At 36.3% G+C, this 20,000-nt stretch overlaps 1 protein-coding gene across 1 annotated transcript in view; it reads right to left on the bottom strand.

Moving 5' to 3' along the window:
- Positions 1-20,000, bottom strand: part of Hectd1 (HECT domain E3 ubiquitin protein ligase 1) — a 118,336-nt gene that overhangs the window by 32,960 nt on the left and 65,376 nt on the right. Inside the window, exons 14-26 of the mRNA XM_023721837.1 lie at positions 19,118-19,381; positions 18,927-19,003; positions 17,097-17,231; positions 15,785-15,931; positions 14,737-14,831; positions 10,770-10,875; positions 9,451-9,585; positions 7,973-8,112; positions 7,375-7,698; positions 6,040-6,206; positions 5,771-5,947; positions 1,095-1,931; positions 256-477 (exon numbers count right to left, since the gene is read on the bottom strand). Of these exons, the coding sequence (XP_023577605.1) occupies positions 256-477; positions 1,095-1,931; positions 5,771-5,947; positions 6,040-6,206; positions 7,375-7,698; positions 7,973-8,112; positions 9,451-9,585; positions 10,770-10,875; positions 14,737-14,831; positions 15,785-15,931; positions 17,097-17,231; positions 18,927-19,003; positions 19,118-19,381 (2,826 nt within the window). The remainder of the gene's footprint in view (positions 1-255; positions 478-1,094; positions 1,932-5,770; positions 5,948-6,039; positions 6,207-7,374; positions 7,699-7,972; positions 8,113-9,450; positions 9,586-10,769; positions 10,876-14,736; positions 14,832-15,784; positions 15,932-17,096; positions 17,232-18,926; positions 19,004-19,117; positions 19,382-20,000) is intronic.

Raw genomic sequence — 20,000 nt, 5'->3', positions numbered from 1 at the left:
TAGCCCAGGCTGGCCTTGAACTCAAGGTAATCTTCTACCTCAGCCTCCCAAGTACCAGGATTAGAGGCATGCACTACCACACCCAGCTCATACTTGTTAACAATTTCTCACATCAATGTATGTTTTCATTTTAAAGGAAGATTTCATATTTGAGAGGAAAGAATACTTTTTAAAGCCAAAAGTTAAAAATATCCCAGGACAAAAACATGATCAAAGCATCACTTCATCAATATTTAAATATCAACTGTAACTTACCATATAAGGAATATTCTGCTTCCTGCCCTGTGTCACTCTCACTGGAGGTTGATGTGAGGCTGGTGGTTAAAGTGTTACTTAAAGACTGACCAACTGATAGAACAGTTGTGGCTGTTGCTGCATTGCTGCTGCTAGTAACACTGGATGTTGACATAGTCACTGTTGATGTGGTACCAGGTGTGGTCAAATTAGGGAAACTCTGGGCACCCATAAGAGGAGAAGCTACAGGTAAAAGTAAAGCAAATCAATGTTAGTAGCAGGACAACAGGAATCTTAGAAAAACCAAGATTTGTACTTCTGAGAGAAGATCATGAAACACTAATAATGGAAAGACTTGAAAAGCAACAACTTTGGGAACCCAACTGAAATCCAACTAAAAATGCTTGTTTTCAAAGCACTATTATTTTCAAAATATTAAGCCTAGCTTAATGAAAATAATTCCCAATATATTTTCTAAGGGAATTACTTTGACCTAGTAGCAGCTTAAGTTAGAATTAAATTCAATTTAGGAGCTAAATAAAAACTTTAACCAGAGTGAAGCTTTGGTTTTAATATTTAAGAGTTATGTATTTCTTCATGCAACTTTCCTTAACCATTTATCATAAAAGAATAGCAGGTGTGTTACTGTTTTATCTTCTTACAAAAAGAATCTTCATAGCTGATGTCAATTTTTAAAATATGATTCTACAGAGCTTAACTATATATTTCTAAAGCATTAAATTTGATGTAGTTGTCTCTAAACATGGCTGATGATCTAGTTAAAGATCATGGTCAGTGAACAACAGTGTATCCCTCAGAGTGGAAAAAACATTGGGTTCCAGAAGGAAAAGCTCACTTACTTGCTGTGCTCATCACATTCCTCCCCAAAGTATTAGTGTTGTTATCACTGCTGCTTCGACTTAGATTCATGTTGTTCGTGGCATTAGTCCGTGCTATGTTTGCCACTCTCCTTACAAAACTCTCCAAGCTAGATGTTTCTCTTGAGGACAGGTTAGGTACACTTGCACTAGAGCTCATAGGGGCCCCAGCAGCCAACAAAGAACTCACTGATAGTCTGTTACTTGCTGAAGAGCTAAGGGGTCGTTGTGAAGCTGCTTCTTTATTAGTTAACTCAGATACTGAACTAACATCAGGAGAACTAATGCTAACAATTCCCATAGATATTGCACTAGACTCGCCAGGAGTACGAACAGAACTATCAGGGCCTAACTTCCTTTCAGCATTTTCACTTCCCGTCTCCGCTGTTAAGGTGCTGGTGCTTGCACTGGAAGATGACCCTACTTCTGTTTGAGGGACGTTTTCAGCAGATGAAAGAACAACAATTGGTTCATGGACATCAGCTCCTGAAACTATACTGTGTTCCATTACAATTTCTGATCTCCGTTCCGTTTTGGTCGAACCCAAGCTGATGTCGCTGCTACTGGCCACGCTACACACAGAACTGCTGCTTCCTTTTCTACTTGAGGAGCCTGCAGCAGCAGATGTCTTGTCTGGACAGTTGTTTTTCACCAAGCTGCTCCATGACTGCGTTGTGCCTGAAACAGTGGATGAAACAGGTTTGGGTGATGCCACTGTATCAGGGTCGTACCCTGGTGCAAGCTTGAGGTCAAATTTTCCTTCTGCGCCCATACGGTAAGAGTTTGAGCCACCAGCATCCCAGGTGACATCAATCCAGCCTGGAAAGGGACAGGAGTTTGTGAGACCCAGCAGAAAGCAGATAGGAGCGTGTCAGACAGTAGCTCCACAATATGGGATCAGCATTTCCATCAGTGTCGAACTTCTCTGACTTTCTACATTTATTTAAAGTCTGTTAACTAAAATGTAAATTTTTGGTTGCTAATCAATTGAAATGTCATTTGACTATATACAATTACTCTAGCTATCTGAAGATCTCTATTATTTAATTCTCATGACAAAATTATACTAAAAGGAAAAGAAAGATGTGCTGTATACATTTCTAGGAAACCTTTAAAATTCTTCCTTTTATCTCTTATTTCTTTTTTTATTTTCTTTTCTCTTTCTTTCTTTCTTTCTTTCTTTCTTTCTTTCTTTCTTTCTTTTTTTTTTTTTTTGTGAAACCAAGGATTAAACTCAGGCCCTTGCACTTGCCAGGCAAGCACTTACTCTACTGAGCTATCTCCCTGGCCCCTTTTTCTTATTTCTTGAACTGTTAAAGACTAGTGACATTTAAAAATAATGTAAGGGTTATGTTTACATCTATTGTGTTATATTTTAAATGGAAGAATTTTTTAAAATGTTTAAAGATTAACACAAATGTTGTAACACTGTAACTTCAGCAAATAAAAACTTTTAAATTACATAATATGACTATGTGGTTAAATGTTCTTTCTAAAAAAATGTGCTAGCTTGCCATCAATTTCTAAGGTTGAGCTAACCCCTCTGAATAATGATAAAATATTCACGTATCACCTGTAGAAATTTCAGGTTATTAGCTCAATTAAAATACTAAGTTAGCATTTCGGTTGTGTTCTCAAAGTTCAGTGGTTACTTGATTTCTTATGAATAAGTTCTATAAATTTGAACAAACAGAAAAATTTTAAAACAAAATTTAAAAAGCATGCTGAGCTTTTTTATTAGAACCTATATGCTAAAGCTATTACTATGTAAAGAACTAATGACCATAAAGGTATTTAATCTATATGTACTTGGAAAATATTCTTTTTAAAGAAAGTAAAAAAACAAAATTCTAATAGCAAAGAAATAAACTGACTACTACAAAGAAAATTACTAGAAATTTTACAATCTTTCTTTAGTGTTATAAACAATTTCACAGAAAAACACAACTCATAAAAACATATTTTAAAAGTATAAAGTGTAAAACACTTTACCCACATACCCACACAGCATAAGCTCCAGAACACACACCCACCAACATACCCAGCTGTCCAACTACCCATACACCAGGTTCATATGTTTATGATGAAGTCAGAGAAGGTGTAAATAATATTGAATCACCCGGAGGTATTATTTGCTAATGAGTTCTTTGAAGGGAAAAGTAACTGCCCCAAATCTGTAAGTAGCTGAGACAAGGTCAATTGTTTCAAATTATTCTGCACGCCGAAATAACCTCTGAAGAACCAACATCCAGCTATATCTCTCACTACACAGTAAAGCCTGAGCAAAGGAAAGGTTCAAAATCATACGCCTATCCTAAATAAAAATGAGTTTTGTATTATTTTAATGATCCAAAAATAACTGAACTTCACAGCACTTACCAAAGTTTATAATTAAATGTTTGTTTTACTGAAAATACAAGGGCTCATACTTTTTCTTGACTAATGAATATGTGAACTTTAACAAAGTAGTTTTATATAATAGGTATTAAATATTTATGGAATGAATAAATGTATATTCTAACAACACATTCTTCAACAGAAGTAAATGATATAATGTGGAAAACTACTTAAAAATTTTAATCATTTATTTTAAAGCTGAGAAGATTGCTTAAACTGGTATCTAAAATCTGATACAATTAAAATGGAGTAAACACATACAATTAAGTGGAGCATTTAAAATAATAATAATAATAATAATAGTAACCTATGCCCCAAACACACATAGAACAGTAAAGACTAATCATTATTTAAAGAAATGGTTGGTTCAAGTTTTAAAATTAAGAACCTTTCCTGAGATAAGGTTTTAAACCAAAACTGAATCTCTACATTTGTAAGATCAGTAAAAGCAAGCTTTCTTGATTTAAGATTGATTTTCTTATGGTTGCCTCCTAAGTGACTCCACCCAGAAAAGTGTGAAAAGCATTAACATGACCCACACTAGCCTCTCACCAAGTTACATGCTCCAAGGCCAAAACAATGTGCAGAAGATAGAATATGAACGTAAGTCATAAAAGATACTACTTTAAACTTCTGAGTTGAATGGAACTACTATCATCTGAACCGGTATTTATAAATTTTGCCTGACTTTTTTTTTTCTTCTGTATTTAGGACAGGGTCTACAAGGTCTCACTACGTAGACCAACTCCTAGTGATTCTCCTGTTTTCAGCCTCCCAAGCCCTGGGATTACAGGCATGTGCCACCATATCCAGTCTCAATCACCGTCTCAGCACACCCTGAAGGTGGGGCCGGCACGGCACAGCACACCAGGGATTGCCTAAGCAGGTGTTTTAGTCTGCTGAGCTATCAGGTCAGCCCTGATTTTTAACCAGCTTTGGCTTTAAAAAAAAAAAAATCATTCATTCATTCATTCATTCATTCATTCATTCATTCATTCATTTATTTGGTACAGGGTCTCCCTATGCAGCTCAGACTCAGAGTGATCCTCCTGTCTCACCCTCCTCAGTATGCCAAGATGCCTGGTTTTGGTGGCCGGCTTGCTGCACCTGGGGTTCTGGAACTGGCATGGCATGCAATACTGGGGATCAAACCTGAGTCCTTGAGCTTTCCAGGCATGCACTTAGACAGCCAAGCTATCTATCAGCCCTAACTTGCTTTGTTTTCTTTTGTTTTGAGACAGGGTGTCACTGTACAGTTGAGGCTGGCCTTGAAACCACTGTGGAGCAAGAATGGCCAATCCTCCTTCCTCAGCCTCCCAAGTGCTAAGATTACAAGGAGGTACCCCACATCTAGCTTGTAAACCAGGTGTGTGTGGGGGTTATAATGAGAAAACTTTTATTTTTTCCCATGTCAATGTAATATCAATATCAGTTGTTCTATGTAGTTCTATAAACTTTGATTGATTTGTAACAATTTACACTAATTCAATAATCAGTTATAAATATCAACAATAACATTCTTTTTTTTTTTTTGCAGAACCGGGGATTGAACTCAGGCCCTTGCGCTTGCCAGGGAAGTGCTTATTCCACTGAGCCATCTCCCAGGCCCCAACAATAACATTCTAATCAAAACTCCAAAATTTTGGGCCAGGGAGATAGATCAGTGGCAAAAGTGCCTGCCTGACAAGCACAAGGTTATGAGTTTGATTCCTAATACCACATACACACACAAAAAAAACCCACAAAACAATTTTTAAAATGTTAAATTTCCTTTATTTCTAAATTAATTTTTGCACAACTGGGTGTGGTGGTGCACACCTGTAATCCCAGCACTCAGGAGGGTCAGGCTGGAGGCTCACAATGAGTTCAAGGTCAGCCTGGGCTACATAGTGAATTCAAGGGCAGCCTGCATTACAAAGCAAGACCTTGTCTCAAAAAAATAAATGCTTTTAAAAAAATTATTCTTTCCTGCTTAGGCAGATGCAGGGGCCAGGGGTTCAGCACTCCTCTCCCACATGCCGTGCTGGGGCCTGTTTGGGAGGTTGAATACAGGAGGATCACTATGAGTTTGATTTGTGTAGTGAGACTCTGTACTAAACAAATAAAATTAATTCTTTCCAGTTTTAACGTAAGTCATCATCGGTTTTATATAGTTCTGATATGTTTACATTATTTATTAATTATCCAAAGATAACAAAAGAAAGAAATTTTAAGATTTAAATTCTTGGTTCCCACAGCACAAGTGCTAAGCACCTACTCACCATTATGTAGTTCTCCTGTGACAGTGCCTTCTCCCTGCGGGCTGCCATCCTGGTCTCGCCATTTCCAATCCAGGCCTCTGATTACACGAGCTCCAGGAACCATGTACTTGAGCACCTGGGAGCGGACTAGACGTCTCTGTCGTCTAAGATTAGCTTCTGCTTCCTTAGCTGCTTTCCCTGTAAGATATTAATTCAAGCAAAAGACACCAAATCACTTTTTATAAATAGAATTGTTGTAAAGTTGGAAAAATTGCATTTCCTCTCTTTACCTAGCTGATCTTCACATACTCCATTTACAGTGCCATAAAGTTCAAATCCAGAAAGTGAGAGGTAGTGTGTCTGCCCGCTAGCATTCTTCCCCATCTGCTTAATTCTCACATGTCGCCATCCTTGTTTTTCATCCTTTGGTGGATCAAGAGGCCAGGTAGCAGTTGAGCTACAGATGTGTTAAGAGAAAAGCATGTTTTTAAACAGATGAACAAGATGTTCAAGATGGATGTATTTCTTACATAATGGAGAACTTTTGTATTTACCCAACAATTTGTTATAAGTATCAAGCAATCAGTGAATAAGACATGATAAAAATGAAATATAGCCCAGCAAGGCAGCATAGCCTCCATAGCAGTGGAGTTCAGGCAATCAATATCCAGCCAAAGTTTCAAATAATGGATTAAGACTTTAACATTATCACTTAAGAAAATTGAAAACATTACCTATTAATTCTAACAATAAGAATCTCCTTGGGCTGGGGAGATGGCTCAGCAGAATAAGCACTTCCCTGGCAAGCGCAAGGGCCTGAGTTCAATCCCCAGTTCCGCAAAAAAAAAAAAAAAAAAAAAAAAAAAAAAATCTCCTTTCATAATGTATCAAACACAGCAAATGAACTCTACCCTTCAAATGTGCTATGTAATTAAAACAGTATAATGAATTTTTCAGAAATATAATTACTAAACAACATACAATCTAGGATGGAGGTATCGGTTAGAATGCTTGTATAAAATGTATGAGGCCCTGGGTTCAAATCTCAGCAAAGTATATAAAACAAAAGTGGGGCCGGGGACATAGCTCAGCAGAATACGTGCTTGCCTGGCAAAACACAAGGTCCTGAGTTCAATCTCTGGTACCACAAAAATAAATAAACAAATAAAAACTAAAATAATAATAATAATAATAATAATAATAAAAGAGCACATACAAAATAGAAAGTTAGGGATATACGTGTGTGTGTGTGTGTGTATCTGCACGCGCACACATGACTAATACACAAAATTGGTGAAGATACGTAAAAATAAAATTCCAAGTAGCCACAATTCTGTAACCAGCAATAGGCACCATTACTTTGCTGAATAAACATGTATTATGTGGCTATATGCAAAGATTATAAAAAGCTAATTATATTTCTTCTTGTATGTTATATGCACACCCCCAATGTATACATGTACAGACACTCAAGCTATCTATTTATATTTAACCTAAACTTGAAATTAAATGATTTGTTTTTACAAAAAAAATCTTATTGCAAAAAGACCTTTATATCATATAATTATGAAAATAAGCCAAGCTCTTTACTGAGCTTTCCAATTTGCAAAGACTCCTCAACTAACCCTGGTTCATTGAGACTGCAGTCATCAACATGGGTATACAAAGAAGTCCAGTTCTGTCCATCTTTGGATACCTGGAAAACCCAATTTCTCAGTGCAGACCTTCCATAACCTCGAGCATGACGAAGTGTATATGCAGATGGTATCACCCAGAGACCCAGGTCTATGGCAAACCAGGCATTCTTATCATCATTGCTATGACAATTTAAAGCTGAATTATCTCGACTTAGTATGTCTTCCAAGCGACCGTAAGGTAGATTTCGGCCTTCTGAAGAAGTTACTACTACAAGTCCATAAGCAGCAGGATTTACCCATTCATATGCAGTTCTATAAAAAAATAAAGAAAAATAAAAATTAATAATTTTTAAATAATTGTGTTTGGTCACCTTAGTTTTCAAATATAAAATTATATTTTACTTAAATAAAATTCTACAATTAGCAACTTAAACATTTTTTCCCTTTCCAGAAGGGAATTTGAATAATCTTAACAGATAAGACAAAATAATTGCACGATACTCAAATAGTTGCTAATAATTTTATCAGACACCTAGAATTCTTTTCCAGGTGAATAGTATCATCTAGGTTAAGCAAAATGACTTACTTTGCATTTGTGCCAATCCAGTAAATGATTCCATTTTCATCAAAATCATGCTGATGCCGAAATACAAAATTTTGGCCTTCTCTTAATTTTCGAACAAAAACAAACGAAGATCGGTCAAAATCATACCACTGTTTTGCTACCTAAACCAAGAAAAATAGTGAAGGTATTCATTTTTCTAATGCAATTTTCGAACGTACTATAATTTTTTTTTTAACATTTAGTGTGTGTGTGTGTGTGTGTGTGTGTGTGTGGCCAGCTCAGCCCACCAGGGGGCGCGGCTGGTGGCATGTGGTGCTGGGGGATCGAACCGCGGTCCCAGTGCTTTGCCAAGCTTGTTCCAAGTAGGTGCTTTAGATCACTGAGCCATCTCTCCAGCCCCATAAGGATTTTTTGTTTTTTGCTCCTCAAATGCCTTCAGGGCACTTTTGGCCGGCTGGAGTGTTGTGGGGATCGAACTACAGCAACCTGAGGCTGACAGCTTTGTGGAAGCAGCCACTTAAAAGAACTGAGCTAGGGCCGGGCCCCCTCAAAAGTACTATAACTCTTTTCTCTTTTTTTCTTTTTCGCACAGGGTCTCAGTAGGCAGCTTGGTAGCATGCCTGGGGGTGGGGCCAGCATGGCATGGCATGTGGTGCTGAGGATGGAACTCCAGCCCCTGCACTTGGCTAAGCAGATGCTTAGTCTGCTGAGCTATCTCACTGACCTTTTCTGTCTTTAAAGTAAACTTTCATTACAACAAACTCATTTAAGGGCATAAGCCTCAGTTCAGAGGACCCACCCCATACATACTTTTCTATTATAAATATGCACTTTAGCACTGGTAGCTGGCTGTGCATCTCAGGTCCTTTCCCTGAGGGATACAGGAAGCAACCTATGTGTTTATCCACTTGGTATAATGAACAGCAAGGAGTGTGCACATGTCCAAATAGCTACTTGATGTTATTTTACGAAAGTACTTTTTTTCCTTTCCCAGTTTGTTGAGACAAGGTCTTGCTTGTACTTGAGGCTAACCTCTAATTTGCAGTGAACTTGCTGTCTCAGTCTCCTGGTCTGTACCATCAAGACCTGCATGGTATGAGAGTTTTATGGACTATTTCAAGATTATAAAAATCTATGATAATTGGTATGCAGAAATAGTGTACAAGATTATTTTCTTAATCTTGATCAGGTGTGGTGGCACATATCTATACTCCCAGCACTTGAGGCGAGAGGATCTCTTTGAGTCAAGGCCCACCTGGGCTATGTAATCAAGTTCAAGGCTATTCTGCACTACACAGTGAGATTGTCTCAAAAAAAAAAAAAAAAAAAAAGAAAAAGAAAAAAGTATTTTTTTGAAAGATTCCTAAAAATATAGAGAACAAACACATTACCGTATTCTGGGCGCCTACGCCCCAAAGCACTAGCCTGCAGCCAGCACCACAGCGGGATGCTCCCTGCACCCTGCACTTTGTACCCTGTCTCTGGAGAAAGCTGCTCACCATTTTCAAGAGATACTGCTCCAGGGACTCCACCGTTGCTAGGGGCTCCATCTTCAACATTCTGCCAGTCCGATCGATCAACGCAGTTTCCCCAGGTGCACGTTCCAATCGAAAACGTAATCTTCTAGTAAGTATCTGTACAAAAGTGATCAAAATTCTTTAGAAAACATCTTTTTTGGGGCTGGTGAGATGGCTCAGTGGTCTAAAGCACCTACTTAGAACAAGCTAAGCTAAGCAAAACACAGGGACCACGGTTCAATCCCCAGCACCACATGCCAGCCAGGCCCGCCCCCTGGTGGGCTGAGCTGGCCACACACACACTAAAAAATAAATAAACAAACAAAAAAAAAAAAAAAAAAAGAAAAAAGAAAACATCTTTTTTTTTCTTAGAATTATAAGAATTACACAATCACAATAACTGAGATTATAAGGTATAACCATAATGGGAAGATGAATGAGTATATTTTCAGTATTTTGTTTTATAAAAAGGACCACTGAATAAGTGATAGTACCTATTAAAGAAAAAGTTTACTAAGGTTTCTAACTGACTTCAAATATACACCAGTAATACCTCAGTTCTGGGGTGCTTCTGTTTGCAAAAATTCAGTTAGCAAACTCCACGTTGGTGACAAATATATCCAGTTATCTTCCTGATATGAACACAACCGCAGCCAACTTCCCCCAAATCACAAAACAAATTAAGTTTGTAAACCAAGGTCCCACCATAGTTTAAAACAATTACTACAGAACACTTTAACAGAAGTATTAAATCTCTAAGTTAAAATTTACTTTCTAGGGACGTTTCTAAAAAGTGGCTACGTAGCTATTCCTTTATGTATGATCTAAGGCTAATAAACTTTGTGAAATGTACGATACTTTTTAATCTAATGTATTTTAGTAAGCAAGAAGTATGTATGGAACTATCAATTTCTGCTGGCTTTGTTTCTATATAAATCTTAACTGACTCCTACAGAAACAATATTAAATATTCATATGTGCATTTTGGTAGCACTATAAGCTGCAAAATTATCAAAAGGCACATTGCTGCTGCCCTGTCTTTGGATCGTGCACAATTTCCTATAATAGAAACTGCATAAAAATATGTGGGAAAGAATAAATGTAATTTCTTCCACAGTTCCTATATTAAAAGAAAAACAAGACTGAAATGTCAATACATTTAAGGCAAGCAAGACTTATTAAAAGGATCAAGATGACATTTAATCTAAAATCTTAAAAGATTAAGCAAATCTGTTAAGAAAAGCGGATCACTGTTCCTAGAGTGATTCAGCTATATGAACTACTGCCTTTTTCATGGTTACCTGGAGGTTGTATGTGGATCCAGGTGTGTCATACAAATGGAGAGGTAGACGTTCAATTGACTCTAGGACAGCTATTAATTTTCGAATTAATGCAACTGCTGGTCGACTATAAAGAAAAAAATAAATGTTAAGAGCTTCTTGCACACAAATATTCATGGAGAAACAACAGTAACCAACCTGATCTAGAACCCTGCTTTCATGGGTACAAATTGAAGTCTGTTTCAGTATTGGAGTATTTCCAAATAGAGATATGATCAGGACTCAATTTTCTTCATTTAAGAATATTACATTTTTCTAATAAAATTATCAATTGCAGCCAGGTGTAGTGGTGCATGCCTATAATCTCAACACTTGGGAGGCTAAGGCAGGCGGATCATTGGGAATTCAAGGCCAGCCTGGGCTACAAAATGAGCTCAAGGCCTCCTGAGCTGCAAATTGAGACTCTGTCTCAGAGACCAAAAAAAACAGTAAGCAAAAAGGAAGGAAGGAAGGAAAAGAAGGAAGGAGAAGAAAGAGAAAGAAGAGAGAGAAAGAGAGAAAAGCTGATGTTGGTGTTTTGTTTTTTTTTTTTTTTTTTTAACACTATTACATAAAAAGAATATAAAAACATTAAAGTTGTAAAACTGAAAATCCTTCATGGAAAGGGATATTGTTTTTCACACAATATGAGAGCATAATTGGCATGATGTTTCTGAAAAATAATTTGAAATAAAGAACTTTCAAAACTACCAAACACATTGATCACAGTAAGCCAAACTATTTCCACTGAAATTAGTATGTTTTAGTATTAACTTGCAAAGACTTAAAATGTTTAGCACAGTAATATTTTTTAATCTTTTTTCATCAGTTTGCAGAATATTATGAATACATTTGTCATGCGGAGTTTAGTGCATGTATATAATTCTGAGTAACTACATATATGTAATACATCTTAATCCCCTAGCCCAGTACAGTAATATTTCAATAAATTACCCATAAAGATTTATATACTCATTAGAATGTTAAGTGAAATCTGTAAGAATAGTTATTAAAATAAATTCAGGGGGCTGGCCTGATAGCTCAGCAGACTGAAGCGCCTGCTTAGGCAGAGCACAGCAGCTGGGGTTTGATTCCTGGCCTGCTGTGCCGCCCCCACCCCCGGGGCTCACTGAGACAGCTATGGAGACTGAGAGTGGTGGTGCACACCTGTAATCCTAGCACTTGGGAGACTAAAAACAGGAGAATCACTACGAGTCCAATTTACATAGTAAGACCCTGTAGACCCTGCCCTAAATACAGAAAATAAATTAAATAAATTCAGTTTATAGAAGCGATCTGTCATAGCTAAATCTTGAAAACAACCCAAATGCCCAATAACTGAGGAACAGATAAAAAAGATGTGGCATTTTTACACAATGGAGTATTCCTCAGCTATAAAGATAAACTTGAGGCTTTTATAGGTAAATGAATGCAATGAGATGATACTCATAAGTGAAAGAAATCAAACCCATATGTGTGAACATCGTATTGTCTCCCTAGTGTAAGAACCTGAAAGAGTAAAATCTGAAAGGTACAATAGATATTGTAAAATAGAAAGAGACTGCTCAAAAGAAAACAATCAGGATGAGGGAAAGGAAAACACAAAGGGGGAGAGTACATATATACACATCACACATGATAGCTAAGATAAACTAATTCTATTGATTTATTGAAATAATGCTTAAGTTTTTAGACCAATTTTACATGTTCGTATCTAGTAAAATGAACAACTACTTTGAAGACAATAATATGCAATATAATAATTGTTGAATTTCTATCATCTTGTTTTTTGAAATTCTGCATTGTTTCTAATTTAAATTTTTAAAAATTCTCTTTAAAATAAAAAATAAAAAAAAAATTCAGTCATATTCCCAAGTAGGCAAAATGGAAAGAGATGGAAAATACAAATTAAGATGTATCTGTCTTGCACTACTAAATTTTAAAATCACAAAAATAGAGCAAAATATATCATGCACCCTCACTGACCCAGTGACCCATGACTCAGCTGCAACAATTTGCTAACAGCTAATCTATTTATTTTTTTCTTTATTGGTACATTCTAGATATACACGACAACATTGGTCACAGGGAATTTATACCTACCTATACATGATATATTGTGCAGCTTCTTTTTTCCCCTTCACTTTCTCTCAACCCTTCTTCTCCTCCTTAACTAAAAACTTTGGTTTCCATTTCTCCTTCTACTCTTTTCTTTCATTTTCTTTCCTTTCCCCTTCCAGTTCCTTTGGTTTCCTTCTCATTTGAACATTTCTTCCCATTTCCCAATACCTATTATACATTTTGGTCCTTATTTACACTTTGAGGTTCTCAAACCAGAGAAACAATGTATTTAAACATGTGTGTCTCAGGGTGTATCTACTTAGCTAAAAATGTCTCGAGTTTATACTTTTTTATGGCAGAGTAGTACTTCATTGTACTAAAAAAACCCACATCATCCTCTTCTATTTATCAGTTGATAGGCTTTTCCCAAGAATTAGCTATTACAAACTGTGCTGCTAAAAACACAGGTGTGCATGTTATCACTATGATACAATGGCTTTAATTCTTTGGAGAAGATAACAAGAAGGGAAACTGCTGGGTTGAAGGAATCTCTAGTCCTAAATTTTTGAGGAATCACCACACTCATTTCCACTGTGGTTTCACCAGCATACAATCCCATCAACAGTGGAGAACGGTTACTTTTTCCCGACAGGTTCATCAGCATTTGTTATTTGATTTCTCGATGACAGCCATTCTATTTCATGTATTTATTTGCTGTTTCTTTTGCAGTGGATCTTTAAATTTGTTGGCCAATCTATTTTTAAGTATACTATGGTCATGTCCTTCCCAAATATCTTGAAGAGAAAGATAGTCTATTATTATCATTCAGCAATATTCTGAGTGGAATTTTAATATTCCTAAAAAAAAAAAAAAAACTTTTATTTCCCTCTGCTGGGAACTGAGCTACATCCCCAGCAAATAATTCTTAAAAAATAAAAATGTAGCCAGCAAGATAGCTCAGCAGACTAAGTGCATGCTTAGACATGCAGAGGGGCAGGTACCGGGATCCAATATCTGGTCACACAGGCCCCGGCCCTGGACGTGCTGAGCCACTACGGGGGAGCGGTTGGGGTGCATGCCTATAATCCCAGTACTGGGGAGGCTGAAAACGGAGGATCACTACAAGTCTGAACTGCGTGGTGAGACACTGTACCAAATACATTAAAAAAAAAAAAGGAATGCTACCTAAGACTATCATCAAATATCTACCCAGTGTTCAAATTTTCAATTATATCTTAAACAATCATGTATTTTAAATAATCAGCTATGTTGATATATGTAATTTAAATAAAATTGGAGGGGCTAGGGAGACAGCTCAGTGGTCTAAGTGCCTGTCTGGCAAGCACAAGGATTGGAGTTCAATCCCTGGTACTGCATGCTGAACCAGCTCCAGAACCCCAGGCGTGCTGTGTCTGGGCACTGAAACTGTGCATAATGGTATATGCCTGTAATCCCAGTGCTGGGGAGGCTGAGACAGGAGGATCAACATGAGTCTGAGCTGTGTGGTGAGACCCTGTACCAAAGGAATAAAACTTCAAAAGAATATTTTAAAAAATATTCTTTTGGATTATGAAAATATTTTAAATGTTTTTCTTATGCATTTATAAGCTACTTTTTATTAAATAATGTCTTTTGTATTGATAAACACTGTATTTAAGTATACCAACTGTATAAATACTACAAACATCAAATTTTTCAAATTAGTTTTTATTTTGGTGCTGGAGGTTGATCCCAGGGACTTGTATATATGAAGCACATTACCTACACTAGTGATGGTGAACCTTCTAAACCTTTCAATGACGCAAACAGCCCATTGTGTCATACATGCCACAGGTTTCCCAAAACAGACCTGTACCACTGAGATACACTACCAGCCCCTGGGTTTTACCTTTCATCATCTTCATTTTCACTAAAGGCTGTTTTGAACACATTTATTCTTTCTACCAGTTGACTACAATCTTGTTTTAAATCCAAATCCAAGCTCTAAAGGAAAATAGTACAAAGAACAAACATTTATTATAAACTAATGAGATGAATATATTTTGAATTACTGATACATTATTACTATCTTATCAAAAGTTATTCATTTGAGTAAGCATTAATCATTTAGCTTTTAGACAAAAATTCTTTTCAGTGTATAGTTAAGACTTGCCTTACATAGATTTCTCTCCTTTTTCAATGCTATTAAGTAGTTAGCAATTGTGCTGCTAAATCAATGTTTCCCGAAGTATGTATGCAAATGATTTCAGATTATATATAAATTAACATTTCCTATTTTTACATTACTACATACTTTAAGAAGTATTAGAAAACACTGATATGCCAATATTATTTCATAGATATTACTAAGTATATTACCAATTTTAATGAGAACAAATGCAAAAAAAATGAGGCTCATTGAAGTTCAAGCAAACTAAGAAATTTCAAAGTGTGTCATCATTACAAATATTAAAGAAAGTGAAATGACAAACAGAATTGAAATAGAAACCTTTTATTTAAATAGAAGGGAAATATGTACTACAATAAAGAGAAATTCAAGGTAAAGAGTTATGTTATTAGCAAACTCTTGCCAAATCTTCACATAAAATTTAGTATCATTTTATGTATATAGTTCAGGAATTTTAAATTCACCATATTTTACATAACTTATGAGGAAACTAGACTAATAAATAATCTTAAACAGTAAGCAAAGTATTTTAAGAAAGTTTTGTACAAATCATAACTGGAAAACTTAGAAGTCAAAGTAGACTAAAAAGACTATTTCATTTGACTGGTTTAAAGTAATGATATAACTTTACAAGGCAGGCAAAATGAGAAATATTAGCATTCATTCATTTATCGAACATGAAATATAACTACCAAAAGAATAGCCGTGACTATTAAACTATTAGAAAAATCTTACTATACTATTATTCTCTAGCAGTTAATAAACTTACATTATTTAAAACAGTAAGAAGTGCTTGTACTAAACCACTACTGCACATTTCATATGGTGAAATTGTGTTTTCATCCTTCAAAAGAACAATTAGGTTTTCTAATGCTGTCTTCATTAAATCTCGCCAAGTGTTCTCGCCTTCAATACACTAAAAGAAAAAAATTAGTGAAGATAATAAAAACTACTGCCCTTACAATAATTTATCAGGGCTGGGAATGTAACTCAGTGGTAGTGTTTGCTTCACATGCACCAGAGCCCTGGGTTTTTATCCCCAACACACCTTCCACAGATAACCACCACCTATTATCATCAACACCATCAATTTTCATGATATAAACAAGATTAAAAGTTCACATTTTTTGGTAGGAAGATAGCTCAGTGGTCTAAGTGCCTGCCTGGCAAGCACAAGGACCTGGGTTTAAATCCCAGTATCTATTATGGGCTACTGGACTCTTTTAGAATATTTTGCTGAGTTTACACACCTATAACATTCAATAACGGAACTTAGAAAAAATGGGGCATACAGATGAATGTCCATTTTGTATCTGTGTATTCAAAGAGGTTGGGATAGATATATAGTTGCATTCTCTTAATGAATAGAATGATTTGTTCTAATGGTGTTTGTAAATAGGATCACAAGTCCGCATCTTGTACAGCAATTAACCACTAGGAAGAATATATGCAGTGTATTATTTGTTGAAACTGTACTTCCGATTTGATTTGAAACTGTCTCATTGCTGTTTATCAATAAAACTTTGAAAAAATAAAAAAATAAAATAAAATAACATGTAAAAAATAAATAAATAAATAAATCCCAGTATCACATGCAATGCTACCATGCTGGCCCCAGAGACCCTGAACCAAATAAATACATAAAAGAATTTTTTAAAAAGTTCAAATTCTCTCTCCCAGAGGTTAGGAAAATCTTTTGTAAAGTGCCCCTGTAAAACACTTTATGCAGGCCATATAGTTTCTGTCACAACTATTCAACTCTGCATTTTAACACACCAAAGCATACAGAGATACTATGTAAATGAATGAACATAGTCATGTGCAATGAAAGTATTTATGGACACTAAAACTTGATTTTTTATATAATTTGAAAGTGTCATGAAGTATTTGTCTTTTTTGATTTTTCAGTAACTTAAAATTATAAAACTCATTCTTATCTTACAAAATCATGTAAATCCAGGAAGCAGGCCTTATTTGACTTGTGGGTCATAATTTAGTGGCACTTCTTGTCCAGAACAGAAAGGATAGAGGGGAGGAACTAAATTTCACTGTATGTCATAAAATCAAGAAGTTGATTTTACCTGTCTATTTGTATGCAGTTCCCATGACGATTCCAACTGAGTTGCTATATTTCTGAGTGTTACCACTACTCCACGTGGCATACTTTCAACAGCTTTAAAGTGGTCATCATACAAGTCTCGAGCCATGGTTCGTACCTACCAAAGTAATCAAAACAAATAAGCAAAATAAACCAAGTGTACTTTCACTATAATTCACACTTTTACCATTCTACTTTATACATATTTGTACAATTTTTTTTTGTTAGGACAGTGTAGTTCAGGCTTGCCTTGTAACTTCCAATGATCTTTTTACCTCAACCACCTAACTGATGGGATTATAAATATGCACTACTACACTTGGTTTATGTGTGTAACTTTTAGAAATAAAAGTTTCAGTTGGACATTGTGGCACATGCCTACAATCCTAACTTTTCAGGAAGCTACTCATGCTGAGTTCTTCATTTTTTCTGAAGTGCAGTGGCACTGAAAAGCATGGCAAGCACCAAACTGTTTTGGCTGAGTAAGCCTCACGTTAACAAGGTCTAGCATTCCGGTTAACCACCAAAGAAACAATGATTACAAGGACAAAATTTTGATGTTAAAGTGAGTACCAGGTCTGGGGAGATAGTTCAGCAGTCTATGGACCTGCCCGCCAAGCACAAAGACCTAGGTTCAATCCCTGGTACCACATGCTGTGCCAGCCTAGGCACTGAGCCAGCCACTGAGCCTGCCATTGAAACAGCATGGTAGCACATGCCTGTAATCCCAGCACTGAGGAGGCTTAGACAAGAGGATCACTATGAGTCTAAACTGTGTTGCAAAACCAAATAAAAGATTAAAAATAAATAAATGCCCAATCTGATGAGTTTCAAGGCAGTTGAATATGAAAGTATACAACTGAGGTATATATAACTGTAATGACTTCATCTAATATAGCCAGCACACAAAAAATTAACACAATCTAATTTTAGAATTAGGCAGTCAAATTGCATCATCACAAAATATAAACTGTAATATATGGTATCTTTACAACTTTGTAGCTTTAAAAAATATATCATGATTAATAATCTCAACATATCTTTAAAGACTTATGCCTTTTTTTTGGTGACACTCATAAGCAAAAAAAAAAAAATTTTTTTTTTTGGTGGAACCGGGGACTGAACTCAGGCCCTTACACTTGCCAGAAAAGCGCTTATTCCCCTGAGCCATCCACCCGGCCCTCTTTTTTTTTTTTTTTTTTTGTCGTAAGCAAAAAAATTTAAGCAGGCCAGGCATGGTAGCACATGCCTATAATCCCAGCACTTGGAAGGACGAGGCAAGAGGATCTGCTCAAAGTTTGAGGCCAGCCTAGACTACAATGTGACTTGAAGGGCAGCCTGAAATCCATAGTGAAATCCTCTCAAAAAGACAAGAAAGGGGTCAGGGAGATAGCTCAGTAGAATAAGTGCCTGCCTGGCAAGTGCAGGGTCTGAGTTCAATCCCTGGTACGGCAAAAAAGACAAGAAAGAAAAAAAGTAAGCAAGAAATTAAATTTTATACTTTTTCTCATTAATTTCTATATTGCTTCAGTTTCAATGCTGGAATTCAATACACCTATAGCTATGAAATTACAATATTGTGAAAATAAGGAAAACTAAAACTTTTTGGGGGGGAAGTTTGTATTATATGGCTCAGTTTTTCAGTGCTCATAATCTACCATACATACACATACACATCTATTTTTTTTGCAGTACCAGGGATTGAACCTGGGATCTTTCATTTGCTAGGCAGTTACTTAAACCACTGAATTATCTCCCCAGCCCCTACCTAGTCAATATAAAACACCAAAAAAACCACATTCCACAAATATACCTTTTGTTTTGTTTTCTCTAACTTGGATTTCAGTTTTCTTCCTCTTTTCCCAGTCCATCCAGTCACAAATTCTGAACCTGAGGGAGAGGACAAAAAAACATTTCATGTTTGTTTTTTCAAAAAGAACACACTTCATTACAATTTAACATATTTATTCTTACCTGCTAAACTTACGTAAGTTACATACTTACCCAAAGAAGTTTCTGCAGTAAAAGAATGTTTGGTTCCTCTATTAGATTCAAATACAAAACCAGGCAAATCTTCTTTTAATATTGTAGCTTGCTGACCATCTGAGTTATGAATGGCAATCTCTCCTTCTTTCAAACATGTTAATGACCAGTTTCCTACAGTAAGTTTAGTGGGCCCTGGCGCTGACAGGATGGGCTGACTTGAAGTAGATGGTTTCACTTGGCCTCGGGCTCTCTGTAACTTTTCTAAGAACTCACTTCTGCTTTCTACAAAGATAAAATACTTGTTTCAAAATCTTTGCTTTCAAATATTCCATATTAAAAAAAAAAATAGAAACTACCTATGAGAATATTTTATAAAATATGAAGGAGCTGGGTGTGGTGGCACACGCCTATAATCCTAGCACTCAGGAGGCTGAAGCAGGAGGATCATTGAAGCAGCCTGAGCTACAAAATGAGCTGAAGACCAGCCTGAACTCAACAGTGAGATCCTGTCTCAAAAAGACAAAATATGGGGCAGGGAGATTGCTCGATGGCTTAAGCACTTGCCTGGCAATCTCAAGGTCATAAATTCAATACCCAGTTTAAAAAAAAAAGTTAAAAAACTAAATACAAATATGAATGAGTTTTGTTCTTTGGCATCTTTTCCCTGGTTTAAGCATCTTCTACCTGGTTCATTTAGGTTGACATAGAAACAATTCGATAGAACAACTATTTTAAACTGAGATTTCCAGAAAAGTTGGGTTGGACAAATAGCTCAGCGGAGCAAGGGGTTCGATCCCCTGGACTGCCATGCCGGCCCCACCCCCAGGGCCCACTGAGATGGCAATTGAGACTCGGCATGGTGGCGCCCACCTGTAATCCCAGCTCTTAGGTGGCTGTAAAC

Source organism: Octodon degus, unplaced genomic scaffold (assembly GCF_000260255.1).
Source record: "Octodon degus isolate 3935 unplaced genomic scaffold, OctDeg1.0 scaffold00086, whole genome shotgun sequence".
Lineage (NCBI taxonomy): Eukaryota > Metazoa > Chordata > Mammalia > Rodentia > Octodontidae > Octodon > Octodon degus.
The sequence above is the reverse complement of the archived record's forward strand: the minus strand, read 5'-3'. Positions and strand labels throughout refer to the sequence as shown.